Here is a 23032-nt window from a genome sequence, read left to right on the forward strand (position 1 = left end):
AATACCCAGTATTAGAAGAATTGTTAGATAAAGTATGAAACATCTATTTAATTGTATGTAATGCTACACTTAAAAATGATGTTAAAGAGTTGATAATGATATGGGTAAAGTGTTAGTGGTTTAATATGTGAAGAAAGCTATATTCAAAATTGAATATACATTGTGACCTTAGTTTTTACCTACAAACAATACATAAGAAAAAACTAGAAAGAAATATGCAAAAATAATAGCAGTGAGTGTCTCTGGGTGGTAGGAATTTGGGTATGGGTTTTTCCCCCCACTGCTTCAGTGAGGATCTGTTACTTGTACAATCAGGAAAAAGTGATGTTAAAAAAGAAAGCAGTACACAATGAAAATTCTAGCTGTGACCATTAACTTGGACAAATCTCACTGTGTAATTTTAGCTACTGAAGCTGAAGGAGAAGTACCGGAACTTTATCATCAAAGAAAAGGGGAAATAGCAAGATGCTGGATCAAATACTGTTTGACTCTCATGCAGAATGCCCAACTTTCCATGCAGGTAACGCAGCCAAAAGTTGCCTTTTCTTTCTTAAATGAGCAGGATGTAAGTAGAAGCTTAAAAATGGAGATTATGCTCATTGGGTTCTCTGCATGTTTATTATGCAAGGCATGTAGAATGCACTCCCCTTCTCTACCTTTTAAAATCTTACTCACTATTCAGGGCCTATCTCAAATAGCACCTCTTCCTTGAAGACTTTCCTTTGGATAGAACATAAGGTCCTTGAGAGGTGAGGTCTACAATATATTCATATTATATTATTATCTCCAGGCACAATAGGTTCTCAATAAGTAATTGTTAAATGTGTAATTCTTCATCCCCAACAGATGTCATCTCCCTCCTTTAAACTGCATAGAACTTTTCTTACTCTTTCCTAAGTCGCTTAATTTCAACTTTGTGTTATCCCTCTTCATATTCTTGTCTTATTCTTTTACCTATTTTAGACTATAAGCAACTTGAGGGCAGGAAACAATTCTTACTAATCTTTATATACTTTATACAGTATATAAATATATTTTTTTATAAAAATATATGGAAACAGCCCTGCCAGTTTGTGGCTGTGTGTTCATGGCAATTTACTTAATCTCTCTGTGCCTTAATTTCCTCACAAGGCGGAGGTAATAATAGTACTTACTTAATAATGTTGTTATGAGAGTTACATTAATATATATAAAGGACTCAGAAATGTGCCCGAGACATGCCAAGTCCTCATTAAATGTTAACTATCCTCATCATTATAATTATTATTACTAATTCATACTGAATCCTAGTTCCTAATCACTAAAGAGGAAGAACTTTAGAAATTCTAACGGAGAAGTTAGAGCCAGGAAGCGCTGTCAGCTGTCTTCTGCTCAGAAAGCAACCTAGAAAGCGTGTAGATAAACCAGCAGCCAGGAAGCAAGTAAGGAAACAAGATTCAGACTTAGAGCCTGCGTCGGAAGTAATTGTGTTGAGCAAAATACCCTATGGGTTACCTCTCACCCTTCATTTAGTTGATGAAATAGAACTTTTCACCTGATTAAACTGAAATAGTTGCCATGCTATTCAATTACTCAGATTTTCCTTAATCTGACTTTTTTTTATTACTTTAACTTCATTCTTTGATCATCTGTTCATCTAAAAAGCCTTCTTCAATTCCAGCTTAAAATCATACTCAAATTTATTTAATTAAGGATTTAGGCCAGCTGTGTGAGTCATTGTCCTATGATGAACAAAATAGACCTGGTTTTGACTTCATGTAGAAGTGCACTTTGGTGAGTTCCACAGAGGAGAGACATCTGATGGGAGAAGATGCAATAGGAGGACGTAACACTTGTAGGAAGCACTGGGAAAGAGTAGGAATTACCCGGATTGGAGAAAAGAAGGAGCACATTCCAACGAGCTGCAGCAGCGTGTTTAAAAGTTCAGTGGCCTAGGGAGCATGGTGTTAGGAGGGGCACAAGGCCTGTGAAGCTGGAGCAGGGTGAGAGCGCGTGTGGTATAAGGTAGAGTAGAAGGGGGCTAGAACAAACAGGGCCTTCGAGGAATGGAAGCCTTGAAGGGTTTTTGGAACAATCCCTTAGGTCGCAGAATGGAGAAGGAATTGAGGGAAAGCAGGAGTGGATGAGGGAGATTAGTTAGAAGACCACTGCAACAGGCCAGGTGAGATGGTGGCGGAAGAGATGGAGGAAAAAAGAATGGATTCACGAGGTATTTAGGAAGCAAAATGTAAAGGACTTGGTGATAGAATGGAAGTGTGGAGTACAGGGGAGAGGAGAGGGACATCTCAAGGATGGTTCCTAGGATGCTGGCTGTCCAGATGGATGGAGTGTCCTTCGCTAGAATAACACTTGAATAGGAGCCTGTTTGCTGAAGAAGAGGAGGAGTTCCCTTGGGGAATGTTGAAGATGAAGTGCCTTTGAGTCTTTGGAGAGGAGTTCTCACGTAGGGAGCTGTGGCTTTGGGTCTAGGGGCTTGAGAAGAGGTCTGGGCTGTAGCTGTAGATTTGTGAGTCATCCTCCCATGGCTGGCAATGGCAGCCACAGGTGTGGATAGAGCCACCTGTCTAGAGCAGCGCTGTCCAATAGAAATGGAATACCAGCCACATATGTAATTTTAAATTTTCTAGTGGCCATATTAGAAAAGGAGAAAAGCAAGTGAAATCAAAATTATACATTTTAATCCAGAATATCAGCAAATATTGCCTTTTCTAAACGTCCTGAATATTAAAAAATTAAGAGGGCGAGCCTGGTGGCTCAGTGGTTAAGTCCCCACACTCTGCTTCGGTGGCCCAGGGTTCACTGGTTCAAATCCCAGGCGTGGACCTATGCACTGCTTATCAAGCCATGCCGTGGCAGTCATCCCATGTATAAAGTAGAGGAAGATGGGCACAGATGTTAGCTCAGGGCCGATCTTCCTCAGCAAAAAGAGGAGGATTGGCAGTGGATGTTAGCTCAGGGCTAATCTTCCTCAAAAAAAAATAAAAGAGAGAGATTTTAGATTATTTTTGTATCAAGTCTTAGAAGTTGGGTATATGTTTTACACAGATAGTCCACATCTCAGTTTGGACTTGCCACATTTCAAGTGCTCAGTAGCCATCCACAGGTGGCTACTGGCTACCGCTTTGAACAATGCAGGGTCTAAAGAGAGAAGAAGAGGCCTTGGGGCTGAGCATTGAAGAATGTGATGTTTCATTTTATCCAGGAAGAGGAGGATGACCTCACTCTATTTTTTAACCATCTTAGGTCCTTTTTTTTTTGTCCCGAGGAGGTAAAGAAGATAACTTTAACTATGAAGGTAGATTTAACTATCTTCACTATAGTGTCTTTAAGAGACCCAGAGTATTTCTCTGTAATATATTTTGTCTATATATATATATATTTTTTTTTTTTTTTTAAAGATTAGCTCCTGGGCTAACAACTGTTGCCAATCTTTTTTTTTTTTTCCCTCTGCTTTATCTCCCCAACCCCCCCCTGTACACAGTTGTATATCTTAGTTGCAGGTCCTTCTAGTTGTGGGTGTAATATATTTTACTAAGTCACTTATCCTGGCACAAATATCATATCATTAATCTTACTGGCATCTCTGTGAAATACTTGTAGAATGTAGATTACAGTCTGTCTCTAATGTTAGAATACTAATAATGTATTACATGTATGTAATGTTTCACAGTCCTTAAAGTTCTTTCCTATGCGTTTATCTGAAGGAGTAACTGTAAAGGAGTTTTAGTTCCCCAAAAAGGAAAGTAATATATAAGCAGTTTATCTATTTTACTTAAGTATTTTTTCCTGATTTCTTGCAATTTTAATATAATTGGAGTATAATTAGAAGAAAGAAGTTTTAAAAGATGTTTAAGATTATACCTCCCTAACGAGGCTGGGAAGTTAGGGTTTCTTTTCTTTACTCTTAAGTTTGCTGTAATATCATTTGACAGCAGGAGATCAGTGTCCGAATTAACCATGATTTATATTTTTCTTTCAGGACAACATAGGAGAGCTTGATCTTGATAAACAAAATGAACTTAGAGCTTTACGGAAAAAAGAACTAGATGAGGAAGAAAGCGTTAGGAAAAAAGCTGTGCAGTTTGGAACCGGTGAACTGTGTGATGCCATCTCTGCAGTGGAAGAGAAAGTGACCTATTTGAGACCTTTAGACTTTGAAGAAGCCAGAGAACTTTTCTTATTGGGTCAGCACTATGTCTTTGAGGCAAAAGAGTTCTTTCAGATTGATGGTTATGTCACTGACCATATTGAAGTTGTCCAGGACCACAGTGCTCTGTTTAAGGTGCTTGCGTTCTTTGAAACTGACATGGAGAGGCGGTGCAAGATGCATAAACGTAGAATAGCCATGCTAGAGCCCCTGATTGTGGACCTGAATCCACAGTATTATCTGTTGGTCAACAGACAGATTCAGTTTGAAATTGCACACGCTTACTATGACATGATGGATTTGAAGGTTGCCATTGCTGACAAGCTGAGGGACCCTGATTCACACATAGTGAAAAAAATAAATAATCTTAATAAGTCGGCATTGAAGTACTACCAGCTCTTCTTAGACTCCCTGAGAGACCCAAATAAAGTGTTTCCCGAGCACATAGGGGAAGATGTTCTTCGCCCTGCCATGTTGGCTAAGTTTCGAGTTGCTCGTCTTTATGGCAAAATCATCACTGCAGATCCCAAGAAAGAGCTAGAAAATTTGGCAACATCATTGGAACATTACAAATTTATTGTGGATTACTGTGAAAAGCACCCTGAGGCCGCCCGGGAAATAGAAGTTGAGCTAGAACTTAGTAAAGAGATGGTGAGTCTCCTTCCAACAAAAATGGAGAGATTCAGAACCAAGATGGCCCTGACTTAATAGGCCCTGTTTTTATGAAAGAAAATGTGCAGTGTGGAAGAGTTTTTCCTCTTAGTCAAACAGGCCCAGCTCCATTGTGATATTTACCTTTACAGCCAGACAGGTGCAGTTTGAGCTTAAGATACAGTCTGACCAATAGAGTCTTTGCTAGGACCTTAATCAACATAAAGATAATTAATAATTTATGCCTAATTATGTAAGTTGCCTTGTTAACGTGGTGTGTGATTGGTGTTTTAGATCACTTGTTTCCTATTTAAATGTAAACCTCTCCTGCCTCGGTTTCTAAAGGGAGGTTCTTTGTTGGCTGGTACTTGATGGTTTCGTTAAGAGGAAAGATACTGGGTAATATACCTGGTGGAGGAGACTTTATTAAAATTGAAAAGGAAACTTCCTGTAGTTGTTATTCTCAAGACACTTACTTTCCTAAATGCCCAAAGAAATCTTTCCTTTTTGAAAATATTAAAAAATTAAGTTATGTTGTTGTAAAGCAGTTTGTCTCATTTATAGAGGAAAAAGGCCCTGTTGGAAAAATAGTAAATTGACTTGTTTCACTAATAAAAGCTTCCTTTTACTCTTTTGTTTTCTTGTAAGAATTGCTTTTATTTTTGTTACTTCAAAGGTATTTCCTTATTTGAAGCCAGAGAAGAATATTTCTTTGGTAACACTGCACAGATAGAAAACATTAAAATCTCATTCATTGAATAAATATTTACTGAGACAGTAGTCTGTGTGTCTGAAAAATCTTATTGGCTGCAGTTTTTCACTGGAGGATCCTGGTATACTTATAAATCTTTAGACGCTACTGAAAAAGGATATGTACATTGTTAATATACTTAGTGATTTTAAGAAATGCAGAATTGGGGGCCGGCCCGGTGCGTAGTGGTTAAGTTCATGTGCTCTACTCTGGCAGCCCAGGGTTCACAGGTTTGGATCCCAGATGGGGACCTGGCACCACTCATCAAGCCATGCTGTGGTGGCATCCCACATAAAATAGAGGAAGATTGGCACAGATGTTAGCTCAGTGACAATCTTAAGCAAAAAAGAAAAAGATTGGCCACAGATGTTAACTGAGGGCCAATCTTCCTCACAAAAATAATAAAATAAAAAGAAATGCAGAATTGAAATGGAGTCCCTATCCAGGGTAAAAATCAAGATCAGTTGTAAAAAAGAGAATAACTCGATATGTTGGCTTGCCCATTGCTTCAGAAAGCTTAGGAATAGGTCAGCTCTAAGATTTTGTAACATGTATGTATGTGTGATGAACACCTTTTCCTTTGAGATCAATTTGCCAGGAAAAAAAAAATCTTTGTATATAACAGCAATGTGTAATTCACTCAATATTTAACTAAAATTTATTTAATGTCTACTGTGGGTCAGGCACTGTTCTCGCTTTTCTAAGCATAGAGGATTCAGTGATGAACAAGATAAAGGCAAGTTTTCATGGAGTGAGTAAACAAATAGCAAGATGATTTAAGGTGCTGCATGCTGTTGTGAAAGGAACCAGAGTGATACAGTAAACATCTCATGGGAAGGGGTGCTACTTTAGCTAGAGTGATCTGGAAAGGCCTCTGAAAAGGTAGGAAGTGACATTGAGCTGAGAACTAAATGGGGGAAAAAAGGCAGCAAAGATTCTTTGGTGGAGTATTCCGGAGAATGGTAGCCCCTCAGGCTGGAGCGAGTTTAGGAAGGAGTTTGGCTTTTTAGAAGATATGTGTGGCTGGAGCAGATGAGGGTGGGGAGTTGGGTGGAATTGGGCAGGGGTAGGGAGCCAGATGGAGAGGACTTTGTGGATGAGGGTAAGGAGTTTGGATTTTATTCTAGGTACTGTGGGAAACCTCTGGACTTTTTAAGAGGGGAGTGGCATGATCTGACCAGCATTTTTAGGAAACCACACTGGCTCCTAGGAGAACAGATCGTAGGGGCATGGGGAGGCGCCAGAGGGGAAGCAGGGAGACAGGCTAGGTTCTATTAAGATTAATCCAAGTGATTTGGACTAGGGTGATAGAGGAGGGATGGAGAGAAGTGGATAAATTCAGTATGTGCTTCGGAAGTGGAATCACAGGACATGTTAAAGGATTAAATGTAAGGCATGAGGGGAAAAGAAGAATCAAGAACTAGATTAGGAGCCGGCCTGGTGGCACAGCGGTTAGGTTTGTGTGCTCTGCTTCAGGGGCCCAGGGATCGCCGGTTCGGATCCTGGGTGCAGACATACACACCGCTTATCAAGCCATGCTGAGGCAGGCGTCCCACATGTAAAATGGAGGAATGGGCACAGATGTTAGCTCAGGGCCAGTTTTCCTCACACACACACACACACACACACACACACACACACACACAAAACCCCAAATTAAGTGGAAGTATGCAAGAGGAGCGCTTTTTTATGAGGGTGATGTGGGTTAGAATTAAGAGTTCTATTTAGGTCATATTGAATTTAGGATGTTAAGATGCTTGAGATGAAATGATGGCTAATAACATCCCTTGGTCAGACTTTAAAAGGAAAGTGAGGAGGATTGAGAAGTGGCAAAGAGGGGAGGGAGGTTTCTTGGAGGTAGTGATAGGGCTCTGCTTCTCAGCTACTCTCATTTCTTCCACTCTTTTTGAGAACTGATTCTAGAGCAAGTCACCCCGTTATAAGCCTTTCTTGACATAGCCATTTTGCTGCCAACCTAATTCAACTTCACTTACGTAGTCATTCATTTGTTTAAAGATACTTAACTCTTTCTGTGTGCTAGTCACTGCTGAGCTCTGAGAATGTGACCTGTAAGACAGTCTCCTAAATCTTGATAGCTTTTCTTCTTCCCAACTGTGTTATTCAACTTGAGTTCAAAAGATAAAATTCAAGTATAAAAGACACTGGTCTTAAAACCAGTCTTTATCCTAATAGTCATCAACACGCTCTGCTATTTGTCGTTTGCTGTCTGCAGTGACTTTTAATATTTTAAGACTTTGTCTTTAGTTATCAGCAGAAAACCTCACTGGCTGCTTTGCAATCCTGTACTCTAGTTACACGGCCATTCCGCAAACTGCTTTCCCTGAGCATGGCTTCCCAAAGGCAGCTGCCCTCCGAGACGGCATTGCTTCTCTAGCTTAGTAGTTCTCAAACTTTTTGGTCTTAAGGCTCCTTTCCACGTGAAATTATTCAGGATGCCAAAAAAACTTTTGTTTATGTAGGTTGTATCTTTCTATATTTACCTTATTTGAAATTCCGATTATGAAAATTTTAGCAATTTAACTTAAAATGACAATAATAAACCCATTGGATTTAAAAGTAATGTTTCATGAAAAATATTTTCCAAAAAAAAGGCATGTGGCATATTTTACTTTTTTTATCTGAAAAAACGCTTGTTTTATTTTTTTATTTTTATTTTTTTATTAAGATTATGATAGATTACAACCTTGTGAGATTTCAATTGTACGTTATTGTTAGTAATGTTGTGGGTACACCACTTCACCCTTTGTGCCCTCCCCCCACCCCCCCTTTTCCCTGGTAACCACCGATCGGTTCTCCATGTCTGTATGTTAACTTCCACCTATAAGTGGGGTCATATAGAGTTTGTCTTTCTCTGTCGGGCTTATTTCGCTTAACATAATATCCTCAAGGTCCATCCATGTTGATGCGAATGGAACAATTTGGTCCTTTTTTATGGCTGAGTAGTATTCCATTGTGTGTATATACCATATCTTCTTTATCCAGTCGATATTTTACATTTTTGCAAATATCTTTAATGTCTGGCTTAATAGGAAACAGGTTAATTCGTACAACTCGTGTGATAGAACATGTCATGTAGCCTTTGGAAAACTCTACATTTGTGAGAGAGTGAGTAAAGCAATGTTTTCTTATTATGAAAATAGTTTCATGGGATCTCCTGCCCCACTCTGAGGCACCCTGGACCCGACTTGGAGAACTGCTGCCCTAGCCTGTTCTGTGTTGGGCGTGGTGCAGGGTGGATGATGTTGAGGGTTGGTTTAGGAAACTAATGTGGCTATGCTGCCTGGTCTAGATCTCACATCCAAAGAAAAATTGAATTCTTCTATTATTTAGTACATACTGGTTTTGGTTGAGTCTGGAGTCATGGCAATGTCATGTCTTTGTTATTTTTTCACAGAATATATTGGATTTCTTGGCAATGCTGGATTCTTTAATACTGTGTTATCTGCTTGGCCTCTGCCAAAGCTGTTTTGTCCCTATTACTGTAGAGTCCTCAGGGTACTAGAGGCTCTTCCTTACCCTGATAGTTGGTTCATTATTCTGGGCTAGTTTTGCAGAATCTTATATGAAATACTGTGCCCAGAACCTGAGAAGCGTTGGTAGCGTGATAGAGTTTGGGCTAGAGTCAATGACCCATCAGAGTCATAGATTTATTTGAAATAGCCTTTTGTTCCTCTTTTCCTCACCCCTAAAACCAATTATCGGGCAAGGACTATATACTATGCTAGTGAAAAAATGTGCTTTTTGGAGCCAGCCCCATGGCCCAGTGGTTAAGTTCACACGCTCTGCTTCGGCAGCCCAGGGTTTCACTGGTTCGAATCCTGGGCGCGGATATGGCACCACTCATCAAGCCACACTGAGGCAGCGTACCGCATGCCACAACTGGAGGGACTCACAACTAAAAATGCACAACTATGTACCGGGGGGCTTTGGGGAGAAAAAGGAAAAATAAAATCTTTAAAAAAAAAAAGGTGTTTTTTGACAACATTCCTTTACAATTGTCTTTTCAATCTTGCTAGATTTAGAGACTTATTCAACAAATATATATTGAAGGCCTGCTATCAGAAGACTGCAGATTGCCTGTCAGTTCCGAGCAGTTATCTCAGCAGTTGAAATCAGTATGTGAATTTTAGAGTCTTCCAGACAGTGCAGGCTATCTTTTGCGGAAATCCAAGTTACTAAGAACAGGTTTGTTTCAATGCCATCCTCATTACTTTCCTCTTATTCTCAGGGGAACACACTGGGCAAAGGAGAGACTTTTCCTCTTCCCTTGCAGTTCCTCTGGGAACCTCGTAGCAGTTGCTTGTAACTCTGTGGAGTTTTCTGGGTTATGTGGTGTTGTTCGTCTCCGCTCCTCAGATCACAGTGTGAGCCAATGCTGTCAGTTTTTCCCTGAATCCTGTAAGAGGAAGGGCTTGATAGATATGTATTTTCCTTTTTCGTTTTTGTTTTGACTAGAAAATAGACACGTCCATATTTCAAATGTTATTTGTTCCAGCCAATTGAATTTCTTACCCTTGTCCTCGGGAGTTGGCAAACTTTCTTTAAAGGGCCGAACGGTAACTGTTTGTGACTTTTTGGGCCATACGGTCTATAGTAACTATTCACTCCTGCTGTGAAAGGAGCTCTAGACAGTACATAAATGAATGAATGTGGCTGTGTTCTAGTAAACTTTACTTTCGAAAACAGGTGGCAGGCCGGACTTGGCCTATGGGCATAGTTTGCCAACTCTTGCTTTTATTGGTTTACTTGGAGTTTCTTTACACCTTACATGTAACGTATTATAAAAGCTAATGTTATTAGGCACTGTCTAATCTATTCCAGGCCCTCGGCTAAGCAGTTTATATGCATTATTTCATTCAATTGTCTTACTAACTTTATTATCCTCCTTTTACAGAATGTGAAGCTGAGGCTTAGAGAGAGCTTCAGTGACTTGCCCAAGGTTACGCAGCTAGTAAATGGCAGAGCTATCTGAACCAGGTCAGTACGAATAACATTTACAAAGTTAACAAGCTGCTGGTTCTATCAATTTTAGTTTGAATGGACTATAAGAAGGGAGAACTGCGCTTCAAGTGAAATTGCTGACAAGCCATTAAGCCGGGCAGAAGCTATAATAAGAGAAGATTTAACCTAAAATCACACATGGTCCAAACTATACTTATAGCTATTATATTTATATAGCTATAGACTTTTAAAAAATTATCCCTTTTGTAGCTAAGTAGCTGTCGCAGTATTTCCAAACTATTCATAGCTACTTGTATTGCATGTCTGTTTTTGATTATCACAATCAGTTACTAATCATGAAGATATGAAGAGAGAAAACTAAAATATGTTAGACCGACAACGTTTTTTAAATGGCCCAGTGTGTAGAGATGCATTCATATTGTGAGTGGAAGGACACAAATGGGCCTTTTAGTCATTTTGCACTCCAGAGAGAAGTAGTCTTTTTTGGGGGGGAAAAAAATCAATCGGAGCCCATAATATCCCTGTAAATTGTTTTTATCACTACTTTTATTATTATTGGACTTTGAAAAAACCTAGAATGGGAAAAAAATTCAAGAAAGCAACCAGGAACTATTTGTCAAGGAGAAATCCCAGAGAAAGTACAGCTCTCATAAAATCTCACCCATATAACCCACATAATCCGACCAGACCCCTTAAGCCAGTAACTTCTTTCTCAGGAAGTTCATGACAGAAAGGCCATATACATGCTCTGTATGAAAATAGGGTTCAAAAATATAGTTAGGAGAAAACCAAACAGCCTGCTGGATGATGATGAGTTTCTGGATCTGACATGACCTGCCACATACCAGCTCTATCAGTAAGAGCCCCCCCACCCTGCTTCCTCCTGAACTATCTCGCTCGATGATTAACCACTCTGCCTTTCCTGTTATCGTCCTGAGTCAGGTTGTTATCAAGACATTCATCACCCTTCAAAGTCATCTGTAATCTCATTTGGATAATTTTTATGCTTTTAATTTTCACCCAAAAGTTATTTCTTGGACACTAAGAAAATGGTACAATCATGTAAGAAATTGTAAAAATGATAACAGATCTGCTGTACTGATTATGCAAAAGTACAGGACAGCTTTATGTCAAGAACTTACTGCCCTTTTAGACTCGAGTTTTTAACTCTACTTCTGAATGTTTAATCGTCTGTTTTTTCGTGCCTGGAGCCCATAAAAATCTAATTATATTCCACTTAAAAATAAGGAGAAATGATTCCCAAGATCCTCTGGAAGAGTAGTGTGAGTTTCACTCACTGAGGATGTGCCAGAGTGTTCCGAGTTCCACAGTCTTATCACATGAATTCAATAGAGACTGTGTACCCAACAGAGAGGGTATGTTTGGAATGACCTGACTTGATACATGATGTTGACACAGTTTACTGACAACCATTCTATAGATAGGAGAGAGAAAGTGAGTTTTACTGAGCGAAGCAGAGGACAACCCAGGAAGGCAGTCTCCACAAAGGAGGAAAGCGTTCCAGAGAAGCATGGTTTTCAGTACAGTTTTATATCTTTTTGGAACAAAGAACAGACATCAAACATTGCCCAGGATACATATTTATCAAAGTTTCAAAGAGGTATTAATTTGCAAATTAGTGGGCCAACATGATTCTGAGGTCTGGGAAAGGAAACTTACTACCTTCAAGAGTACTGATAGGGGCGTTACCCATCCTGGTGTCTTAGGAGGGAAAGTATGCATTCTTACCTTAAAAGAGTACATTCTTTTACTTGGAGGTCATATTTCATGCATTCTGTAATGGATAAAGCAGATGCACAATGTATGTTTGGTAGGCCATAAGTCAGGCTTCTTTAGTTCAAGCCACACTAGTTTTAAACCAGAATAGCTACTCCATATACCTCAATAAGTGACAATTTCTTGTCAATGATTACGCATTATAAATGAAAGTCACTTTGAGATTCCTTGGGGTGCTTAGAGAACTAGGCAAACAGCCGATAATAAGGTGTGAGAGGCTTAGGCGAGTGCTGTTCAGCAGAGATGGGACTAAGCTGCCAGACACAGAGAAAACAAATAGATTTCAAATATGAGCTCCAAATTCAAGTACTGACTGCCAATTAAGCTGCTTCTCACATGGGCAACTCCATGTTATTTCAGGATCAGCAGCAGGAATTCGTTTACATAGTTATTTAATAATAGATAATGACTATTGAATAACTGGGATAATTAGACAAGATATTTTTAATAATAGTTTGTATTAGCACAAACTGTAGGCATTGTTTCCTAGAGTCGAGTCCCAGGACCACCTGCATCAGAATGATTTAGCGGAACTTATTAAAATGCAGATTCCCAGACTCTAGCCTAGAATGAATCAGGAAATCTGGGAGTGGGGTCCAGGGATCTGCATTTTAGTGGAACCACATGTGATTCTTACGTACATTAAGTGCAAGAACCCCTGCTTGTAGAATTAAGAGAAGGAAGCCAGAGCTAGAGTGTACTGGAGCAGCTTGTACAGGGAGAAGCATCCTGAACCAGAAAGTTATTCTATGCCTTTGGTTCCCAGGGAGAACCCAGCCTGGGGACAGAGGGACAAAATGAACATTCCCAGCAGCTTTTTTTTTTGATTTTATTTTTTCCTTTTTCTCCCCAAAGCCCCCGGTACATAGTTGTATATTCTTCGTTGTGGGTTCTTCTAGTTGTGGCATGTGGGACGCTGCCTCAGCGTGGTTTGATGAGCAGTGCCATGTCTGCGCCCAGGATTCGAACCAACGAAACACTGGGCCGCCTGCAGCGGAGCGCGTGAACTTAACCACTCGGCCATGGGGCCAGCCCCCCAGCAGCTTTAAGTAGCCAAGGAGCTGCAACTCTCTCCTCTTAGCTCCCTAAGCACCTCCTGCCGTACTAGGAGGAGAATTCTGCTGGGTGCCTGGCAGCGGGGGGCTGAGACCAGCAACCACAGCACTTGGTCTCTCAGGGCCCAAGAGGAAGCCTCCTAGATGAAAGCTAAGGACTCCCTAATGACCCCTGAAGAATATTCTAGAATGCCTCAAAGGAGGCGAGGAAAAGGAAGGAGAGGTTGTTTGACAAAGACTACAGACTAGACACGCAGCATTTCTTGGAAGATTTGAATGGAAATACCCAAATGGTTGTCCCAGTGTTGTGGTATTAACTACCCTGCATGTAAAGCCAGGAGCAACTCTCAGGAACCTGACTAGTTTGAGTGAGCAAATCCTCAGATTCCTCCACTCTCATACCCCAAGAAAGGCTATGTCCTGGTGACATCTGGTTAAATGAAAGCTGAGTGCCTGCTTATGGGGACACAATCCTTTCTCCTTTCTCCTATAGTAGACGGAGCATCTCTTCCCTAGGGAAATCCCTGAATTGTAGAATGGGGACATATTTTTGTAACTCGGACCTTCCATTAATACTGTCTTCCTTTGAAGGGGATGATAGTCACATACCAGGTGGATGAGAGCTTGGAACTTTGTGAATGAGAAAAATGCAGCCCTCCCCTCATATTTCTGTAGCTGGACAGTCCAAGACTCCAACATATATGCGTATGGTACAATATACCAATATATGTGCATACGGCATATGGTAGACTTAGCCACTGCCCGGAAGTCCAGGGGCCTCCATGCTGCTAAGCCCAATGGAAACTTTTCAGTCCTCATCATTCCTGACCTCTTGATGGTATGGCATTGGACAGACTGACATCCCCTCTTTTTTTTTTTTTTTAAAGATTGGCACCTGAGCTAACAACTGTTGCCAATCTTTTTTTTTTTTTTTCTTTTTCTCCCCAAATCCCCCCAATACATAGTTGTATATTTTAGTTGTGGGTCCTTCTAGTTGTGGCATGTGGGACCCTACTTCAACATGGCCTGATGAACCATGTCATGTCCGTGTCCAGGATCCGAACCGGTGAAACCTTAGGCCACGGAAGCAGAGCACGTGAACTTAACCACTTGGCCATGGGGCTGGCCCCTGACACTCTCTCTTGAAACACTTTTTTCCTCTTCCTTCCACAATACTGCACTTTCCCATACTTCTACCTTGCCAGCCATTTCTTGTGTTCCTTTTAAGGACTTTTTAAATCACTTAAATATGATGATCCATAGGATTCTGACCTAGGTCCTTTGTCTCTCCAGGCTCTCTGGGCCAATGCCATCTATTCTTAAGATGCTGGTTACCATCAAGATGGATTTCTTCATCTTTCTAGTTCACTTATCCCCAGATTAGTAGAATCTGTTGAATGTTACTTACACTCTCACACACACTTGCATTCATTTTCTTTTTCAAAAAAGTTATTTTAAATAATACTTTTTAAATCAATTTAAGAAATACCCTTAATTTAAAAAATAGTTTCAAGGAGTTTAAAATGAAAAGTACTACCCTCCCCTACACTGCCACCCACTCCTGGGGGGAGCCCGTTTAACTGTCTTTTGGTGGTTCCCTGGATATGCGGTAATAACATGTTTGTATCACTATTTCTTGATTTATCAATTTAAAATGTTATCTACTGACTTCTCACAACGATAGTGAAGGATTTAGCTCACAGCATCCTACTTCCCCTCCTCACCTCTTTCAGTATATCTGCCAATATAAACACTGTTTTTTGATTAAGCTATATATGTATTATATATAATAACATGTAATGAATATATATGTAAACAATGTATAATAAACACACAGGTGTAAATACATGTGTTTACAAATGTAAATAATGTGTAAGAAATATGCATGTTTAAATGTATATGTATATACATGTGTGTGTTGTTCCATTTCTTGGCCACCCACTAAGGTAAGGATCTTAGTGCCCATACTCTTCCCTTTTTTTTTTCTTTTTTCTGCTTTATCTCCCCAAATCTCCCCAGTACATAGTTGTATATCTTAGTTGCAGGTCCTGCTAGTTGTGGCACGTGGGAAGCCGCCTCAGTGTGGCCTGACAAGCGGTGCTATGTCCGGGCCCAGGATCCAAACCGGCAAAACCCTTGGCCGCCGCAATGGAGCGCGGGAACTGAACCACTCGGCCACGGGGTGGCCCCCACCCTTCCCTTTTAACTGATCTGTCTTCATCAAGCTCACAAAGCCTCTATATTTTCTTTTATACATTGGCAGTGTTAATAAGTGCACATTATGTGTACATTTTACTCTGCCATAATCGTTCTTCTACCTTTGTAGGAGGATGCTAAAAGTTAATAATGAATAAACTGTGTTTATATTCAATGATTATGTAAATATCACCCACTGCAGAATTAAGTAAAATATACTATGATTATATTGCTTTCTCATACAGATTTATGTTCTTCTTTGAGTTTCCAACTGCCTTTTTTTTGCCCCCTCAGTATTTGCCTTTGTGTTCTGGCTGTCAGACTCACCCTCATAATCATTTATTCATCCTTTTCTCCCCCAAAGACGTCCCTCAGGAGCCTTCCTCCTCCCTCCCGTCTGCACTGACTCTTCTCTAGATCCGATGTCCGGCTATCATCCTGGGACTTCTCTTCACTGCTCTCCTAGGGGGTAGCCACTCTTTCCCGGATCCCATATCTTTCTTTTCTTGGTTTATTAGATTTTTAATTTAAAAAGTAATATATGTTTGTGATAACTAGTCAAGTACGGGAATGCATAAAAATCTTCCCTCATTCTCCTCCAACCTTGCGCCCCTGAGGGAACCTAAATTAACAGTGTGGAGGGTGCCCTTCTACCCCTCTCTGCTCAAATATACATATTCAAATGTCTGAACACACAGATATGGCTTCCTTCTATTTTGTTCTTTTAGAAAAATGGAATCATACAACTTACTCTGCAACTTGCTGCCCCCTCCACTTAATAATTTTCATAAACCTTTCTCTAGCTCAATACAGATTGATATAACTTTTGTCACAGCTGCTTCTGATTCCATAGCACAGATAGACCTTATTTGTTCACCCATTTCCTATGATGAACAGTCAGGTTATTTCAGTTTTTATGTCACTAAAGACCAATAAACATGCTTATGAATGAATCCTTACATATTGATACTTTTATTTTTATAGGATATATTCCTAAAACTGGAATTGCTGGATCAAAGGATGTGCATATGTTATTTTAACTTTCTGTCAGAGTATAACACACTGAAAAGTGCATGCATCATGAAGGTACAGTTTAATGAATTCTCACAAACAGAACACACAAGTGTGACCAGTACCTAGATCAAGAAACAGAACATTGCTGGCACCTGAGGAGGCCGCCTCGCAATCCCTTTGGGTCAATACTCTCCTCCCAAGGGTACCCTCTCTCCTGACCTCTAACGGCATGCAAATTTTTTGTTTTAAGATATTGCCACGTTATTCTCCCCATGAATTGTAGCAATTCACATTCTCACAAGTAATGCACAAATGTATGCTTCCCTGCTTCCTCACTAGCATCAGAAGTCACTTTTTACCACCTTTTGCTTACCTGATGGTGGAAAATGGTATCTCGTTATTTTAATTTGCATTTTTCTGACCACCTAGCAGGTTTGAGCATGATGGCACAAACTCCTTAACCTACAGATGAGAAAACCAGGGCTCAGAGAAGAGCACTGATCTTGCCTCTCTGTAACATAATCTTCATTTCAGTGGTTAGCACCGCGGCGTGGCGCTCAGCAAAGAATCCTAGATCACTTCCCAACTTGCCAAGTTCCCTAAGCGTCCCTCGTTCAAGCTCTGAGGGAGAGTGGGAAAGAAGGACACGCCTCATTTTCCTCTGCCGGGCCTGGGAGACAAAACTTGTTCCGCCCGTACAACCCTCCAGTGATTTTCTAGCCTTGTCTCAGAGACCGGTTTGGGGGCATTGAGGGTAGGGGCCTTGCTGATGCAGGCAAGCATGGCTGGCTGTGGAGGTAAGTAAGTTATCCGGCCCGCTTGAGGCGATAATCAAGCAGTCACATGTGTGACGAATCTCTCCCGATGGCTGGAGGCTGCAGGGAAAGGTGGGAAGATCTGTGGACTGAACATCAGGAGGCTTTGGGGGCGTCGCTGCCCTCTCAGAGCCTGTTTTCTCCCCTCTAAGAAGAAGGGGTTGGAGGCGCTGAGTGTATCAGACACATAGCCTGGGAAGGAGGCGGGCCCTCGGGGATCGGCGATCCAGGACCAGACAGGACAGACAGTTGTCCTCACACATCTCAGACAACAAGAGCATTAGAAGGAGTAGGCCACGCCCAAATGAGCGTGTGTGTGTGTGTGTGTGTGTGTGTGTGTGTGTGTGTGTGGCTGAGGATGAAGGTCACCTACGGGAGGTGGGACTAGAGCTGAGCCCAAAGGAAGGGACCGTGGGGTTACAATAGGCAGAAGAGTGTGGCATAATTTGTCAGGGAAGAGATGGCAAGGAAAGTTGGGGGTGTTTTAACACCAAAGGCCCGGAGAGGAAAATGAGAAGAGGAAGCCCGGCTGAAGAAGCCCCTGAAAGAGGCAGCTATGGAGACCTGAGGCTGGAGAGAGAGGCTGAGGCCAGACGGGACGGCCCACGAAGGACCTGAATTCTAGGTGAGGAGTGTGGGCTTGCCCTGCAGGCAGGTGGAGCCACTGACTACTAAAGCTCAGGGCAGGGGCAGGCGGCAAGATACAGGGTGCTTTAGTTTTCTAAACTAAACTAACAAATTATCGCAAACTTGGTGGCTGGTGTAATGAACTACCAAAAACTTGGTGGCTTAAAACTACACAAATTTACTGTCTTACAGTTCCATAGGTTAGAAGTCTGACATGGGCCTCTGGGCTAAAACTAAGGCGTCGGCAGGGCTGCATTCCTTTCTGGAAACTCGAGAGGAGAATCTGTTTCCTTACCTTTTCCAGCTTCTAGAAGCTTCCTGCACTCCTTGGCCGTGGCCCCTTGCTCCATCTTCAGAGTTAGCAAAAGCAAGTTGAGTCCTTCTGGAATCACGTTACTCTGACCTCTTCTTCTGCCTCCTGCTTCGTTTTTAAGGACTCCTGTGACTACTTGGGTCCCACCTGGATAATCCAGGTTATTCTGTATTTTTGGGTTTTTTTGAGGAAGGTTAGCCCTGAGCTAACTACTGCCAATCCTCCTCTTTTTGCTGAGGAAGACTGGCCCTGAGCTAACATCCATGCCCATCTTCCTCTACTTATATGTGGGATGCCTACCACAGTATGGCTTGCCAAGCGGTGCCATGTCCGCACCCGGGATCCGAACTGGCGAACCCAGGGCCACCGAAGCAGAACGTGTGCGCTTAACCACTACGCCACTGGGCCGGCCCCTATTCTGTATTTTAAGATCATCTGACCAGCAGCATTAATTGCGTCTTACAACCTTAATTTCCCTTTGCCATGTAAGGTAACATAGTCACAGCTACCAGGGATTCAGATGATGGACATCTTTGGGGGGTGGGGCATTATTCTGCCTACCATACTGCGTTAGTTGGGAAACTTTGCAAGCAATAAATAAATAAATATTAAACAGAAGAAATACATTGGCTTAAATAACAGGCCTCAGTATCTTCCTCTCTTGGATCTGCTTTCCTCTCTGTTGGCTTTCAGGCAGTCTCCTTCTATAAGGGGCCCCTGGCAGCACCAGGCTTACATCCTACCAGCCTGGCAATGTGAAAGAGGAGTCCCCTCTCCCAGTAGTTTCAGCATAACCCAGGAAGATGGGTATTGACTCTGATTGACCCAGCTTCTGTCCAGGGCTATCCTTGGACCAAACACGGTGGCGTGGCAGACCACTCTCCTTGGCTAGGCATGAGTTTCACATGCTCTCCTGGAGCTGAGATGGGGGAAGGGCCACCAAACCACATGGACTGAGAGTTGAGGATGAGTGGTTCCTTAGAGGGAAACTGGCAGACTGCTACCCAAAAAAGAACAATGGTGGTAATCATTGCACAACACAGTGAATGCACCTAATGCCACAGAACTGAACACTTAAAAATGGTTAAAACGGTAAACTTCATGTGATATGTATTTGCTAAACAAAAAATATCAGTCGTGGCCTTTTGCTAGACCTGTTAGAAAAGAGGATCATTGTCTTTTTCTTGGAGATTACTAGGCTGGTCCAAGCCTAGCTGGGAGCTGCTGGGGCTGTTGTGTCATCCATCATGTGGAGAGAAGACCCTGCCTGAGAGCAGAGATGACATGAGGAAAGCAGAACCCGAAGATGCAGACAGATTCCTAATGAAGCCCTCACCTACCCAATAGATTCCCTCTTAAGCTTAGATCAATTCACTTTGAGTCTCTGTCATTGGCAATGAAAAGAGTACAAACTTAAAAAAAAACAAAACGACTCCTGGCGCCATGCCAGAGGAGGAAGATATCAACTTTCAAAAAAATCACCAACCTATTTGAGCAACCAATGCGTTCTCGCTAAGCTTATCAGTTCACAGTGCCCAGTTAGAATGAAAAGGTGTAATATTGTTATGTACATGAAGCTCACGTGAAGCAAACTCCGTGTAAGGCAATTCAATTTAATAGGAAATATAAATTGGGAGTTATTTCCTTAAAACTGTGGTTCTCAAAGCGTGGTCCTTGGATCAGCAGCAGCAGCAGCATCAACTGGAAACGTTGAAAATGCAAATTCTCAGGCTCCACCCCAGACCTATTGAAAGAGAAACTCTAGGTGGCCTAGCAGCACAGGGTTTAACTAGCCCTCTGGGTGACTCTGATGCCAGCTCAAGTCTGAGAACCGCTGTCTTAAAGGTTCTTTGTTTTGTAGTTTTCCTGAGTATTTTAAACATAAGTCACTTTGAACAAATAGATTCAACCACGGATTTTCAGGGGATCCAAATTATTGCATAAGGTGATATGTGATATACATGGGAGCAGATGTGTCATATTAAATTATTTGCCTTAAAATGCTTAAATAAAAACAATGTAACTACAACTAAAAAAAAAAGACAAGGAATGTTGGGTAGGAAACAGAAAGAGAAACCCACAAATAGCAGCTACAGGACAGGGTGGATCAAGGGCAGCCTGGAGGCAAGAAAGGATCGGAAAGTCCTTAGATTTCGATGTGAGATGTTGAGGAAATGGAAAGACAGGAAGAGAAGCTTTAAATCAGTGGTTCTCAAACTTTTTGGTCTTAAGACCAGTTTATACTTTTAAAATTACTGAATTTTGTGGCTGCAGGTTATATCCATTGATGTTTACCATATTAGAAATTAAAACTAAGAAAAAAATCTAAATAATAATAAACCCATTACATGTTAACATATTTTATGATTAATTAATAAGTATATATTCCAAAACAAAAAAACTAGTGAGAAGAGTGGCATCGTTTTACATTTTTTCAAATTTCTTGGTGTCCGGCTTACGGGAAAGACAGCTTGCTGGATTCTCCTATCTGTCTCTGCATTCAGTCTATTGTGATAACACACATCACATAGCTTCTGAACTCCACTGTACCTTAGCATTACTGTGAAAATAGTTTTGACCTCACCGACCCCTGAGGTCTCAGGGATTCCCAAGGGTCCCTGGAAGCACTGAAAAAACCCTGCTGCTCACTGAAGTTGGGTCTGGATCTGAGTCCTGGTTATGCTGCTGAAGCTGGGTACCAGAGGGTTACTGTAAATATTCAATAAGAACATGATCACCCTTTGACCCTGTTCTCAACACAGACATGGATGAAAAGAAGCTAGCCTTGTTAATTTGCTATTTTCTTGTTTACCCTGAGGGGTGACTCAGGGGTCACAAGGAATTATGAGCTTGTTTTGCAGAAGAAAAAGAATGCCTTCCAGGAAGTTACATCACCAGATAATCAGCCCTCAGTTGCTGTTGACACCCAGAAGTGTGATTGCCCAAGGGCTTGTCTGGGGTGAAAGAAACACAGATTTCCCCTTTGTTTCTCTAAAACTCCTATTGCCAAGTCCCTTAGCTCCATAAAACCCCTGCTTTCTTCTTTTGTTGTGGTGGAATTGACTGAACCTATCCTCCCACCTTCTCATTTTGGCGAATTTGAATAAACCTTTCTCCATCTCTAAGCACTGACGTCTCGGTGATTGGCTTACTGTGCATTGGCACACAAACTTGAGATTAAGAGGTTCTATATCACTAATTTCTAGGTGTATGATCTTGAGCAAATTAATAACCTTTCTGAGCTTACCTTTTCTCATCTGTAACTGAGCTCGCTTCATAGGTTTGTGGTGAGGGTTAAATTAGGTAGTATATGTGCCTGGAACATATTCAGCACTCAGTAGATGTGACCCCTTTCTATTGTTACTGAAGTTCTGGGCTGGGGAGACTGGGTAAGAAGCAGTGTCCTTGGCAGGAATAGGGATGTAAAGGGCAGGAGCCTGTGGGAGGGGTAAGAAAAGTTTGACTGGGTGGTGTTGAATTTGAGCTGATGATGGGCCACCCAGACGGACCAGCCGGGTTGGAGCTCTGGGGTCAGGTCCCAGCTGGAGGTTGGGATTTGTGAGTGGTAGATTCACAAGGGGAAATGGAAGATGTCAAGGCCGAGAATGCCAGCTCTGTGAGGGCAGGACAGTGTCACGGAGCCCCAGCTCTGAGAACAGTGCCAGCTCAAAATGCGTTGTTCCGGAGCAGAAGTGGAAATGGACCAGGGAAAGGGAAGGATGACTAGTCCTGGGGTACAGAGAGGAGGGAATGGCTCCAATGCCACCGTCCTGACTAACAGGGATGCCAGGCTCCTCTGGAAACATCTGTTTTTAATCAGCAAGGGGCTCTTTTCTGAAGCTTTGGTTGAGACACCCTCCTTTTAAATTGGGACCACTTAGCTAGGCTCAAGATCTGCACAAACAAGGGTCAGAGAGGGGTCTTGGCTGTACTCTGGCCCTTTAGGTGTCGCTTCACACTCAGTCACTTATTTACGTAGGTTACCTTGCCCCTGAGTTGTCTTATTTCACGTTGTGGAAGGGAGAAAAGGTGTGTTTTCATGTGACTCTTGAAGTCGGGATTTATAGCAGAGGATCATTGACATTCTAGTCCTTCTTTACTGTCTCACAGAAGAGTAAAGAGGAGCTGCAGGCCAGACTCCAACTTTGCTTCTCCCTCTGCGTCCACTCCTGCAGCAGATGCGCAGGGGTTGCACAGGATGGGACCCTCCCTCTCCACCCTCCCCTTGGCCCAGTGCTCTCCTTTTCCAGGATATGCTTGCAGTCTCAGAGGCAGCAGCTACTTGTCCCCATAATTTTTCCATCAAGCCTGGAATGGACATTTTTAAAAATTTAATTTAATTAATTAATTTTTTTAAAGGAAGATTAGCCCTGAGCTAACATCTGCTTCCAATCCTCCTCTTTTTGCTGAGGAAGACTGGCCCTGAGGTACCATCCGTGCCCATCTTCCTCTGCTTTATATGTGGGACGCCTACCACAGCATGGCTTGACAAGTGATGCCATGTCCGCACCCAGGATCCGAACCAGCGAACCCCGGGCCGCCGAAGTGGAATGTGCGAACTTAACCACTGTGCCACCGGGCTGGCCCCTGGAATGGACATTTTTAAGGCCAGTATGATTTCAATAAAGTCCTTCTTTCTTAATTTTAAATTTTATCTCAGGCATCTTAGGGCAGTATCAGTGG

At 41.8% G+C, this 23032-nt stretch overlaps 1 protein-coding gene and 1 long non-coding RNA gene across 4 annotated transcripts in view; both read left to right on the forward strand.

The window, feature by feature from the left end:
- KIFBP (kinesin family binding protein) overlaps positions 1-5435 on the forward strand; it is a 39017-nt gene extending 33582 nt beyond the window's left edge. Inside the window, exons 6-7 of the mRNA XM_014862794.3 lie at positions 405-520; positions 3980-5435. Of these exons, the coding sequence (XP_014718280.1) occupies positions 405-520; positions 3980-4855 (992 nt within the window). The 3' untranslated portion in view covers positions 4856-5435. The remainder of the gene's footprint in view (positions 1-404; positions 521-3979) is intronic.
- A 4184-nt stretch (positions 5436-9619) lies between these two features.
- On the forward strand, positions 9620-22800 carry LOC123279921 (uncharacterized). 3 transcript variants are annotated; one of them, XR_011495466.1, is made up of 3 exons: positions 9620-9755; positions 10465-10547; positions 22765-22800. It is a non-coding gene; the product is annotated as an uncharacterized lncRNA (long non-coding RNA). The 3 variants fall into 3 exon arrangements; XR_011495463.1 differs by lacking the exon at positions 22765-22800 and adding an exon at positions 16565-16614; XR_011495464.1 differs by lacking the exon at positions 22765-22800 and adding an exon at positions 15424-15470.
- The last annotated feature ends 232 nt before the right edge of the window (positions 22801-23032 follow it).

Source organism: Equus asinus, chromosome 2 (genome assembly GCF_041296235.1).
Source record: "Equus asinus isolate D_3611 breed Donkey chromosome 2, EquAss-T2T_v2, whole genome shotgun sequence".
NCBI lineage: Eukaryota > Metazoa > Chordata > Mammalia > Perissodactyla > Equidae > Equus > Equus asinus.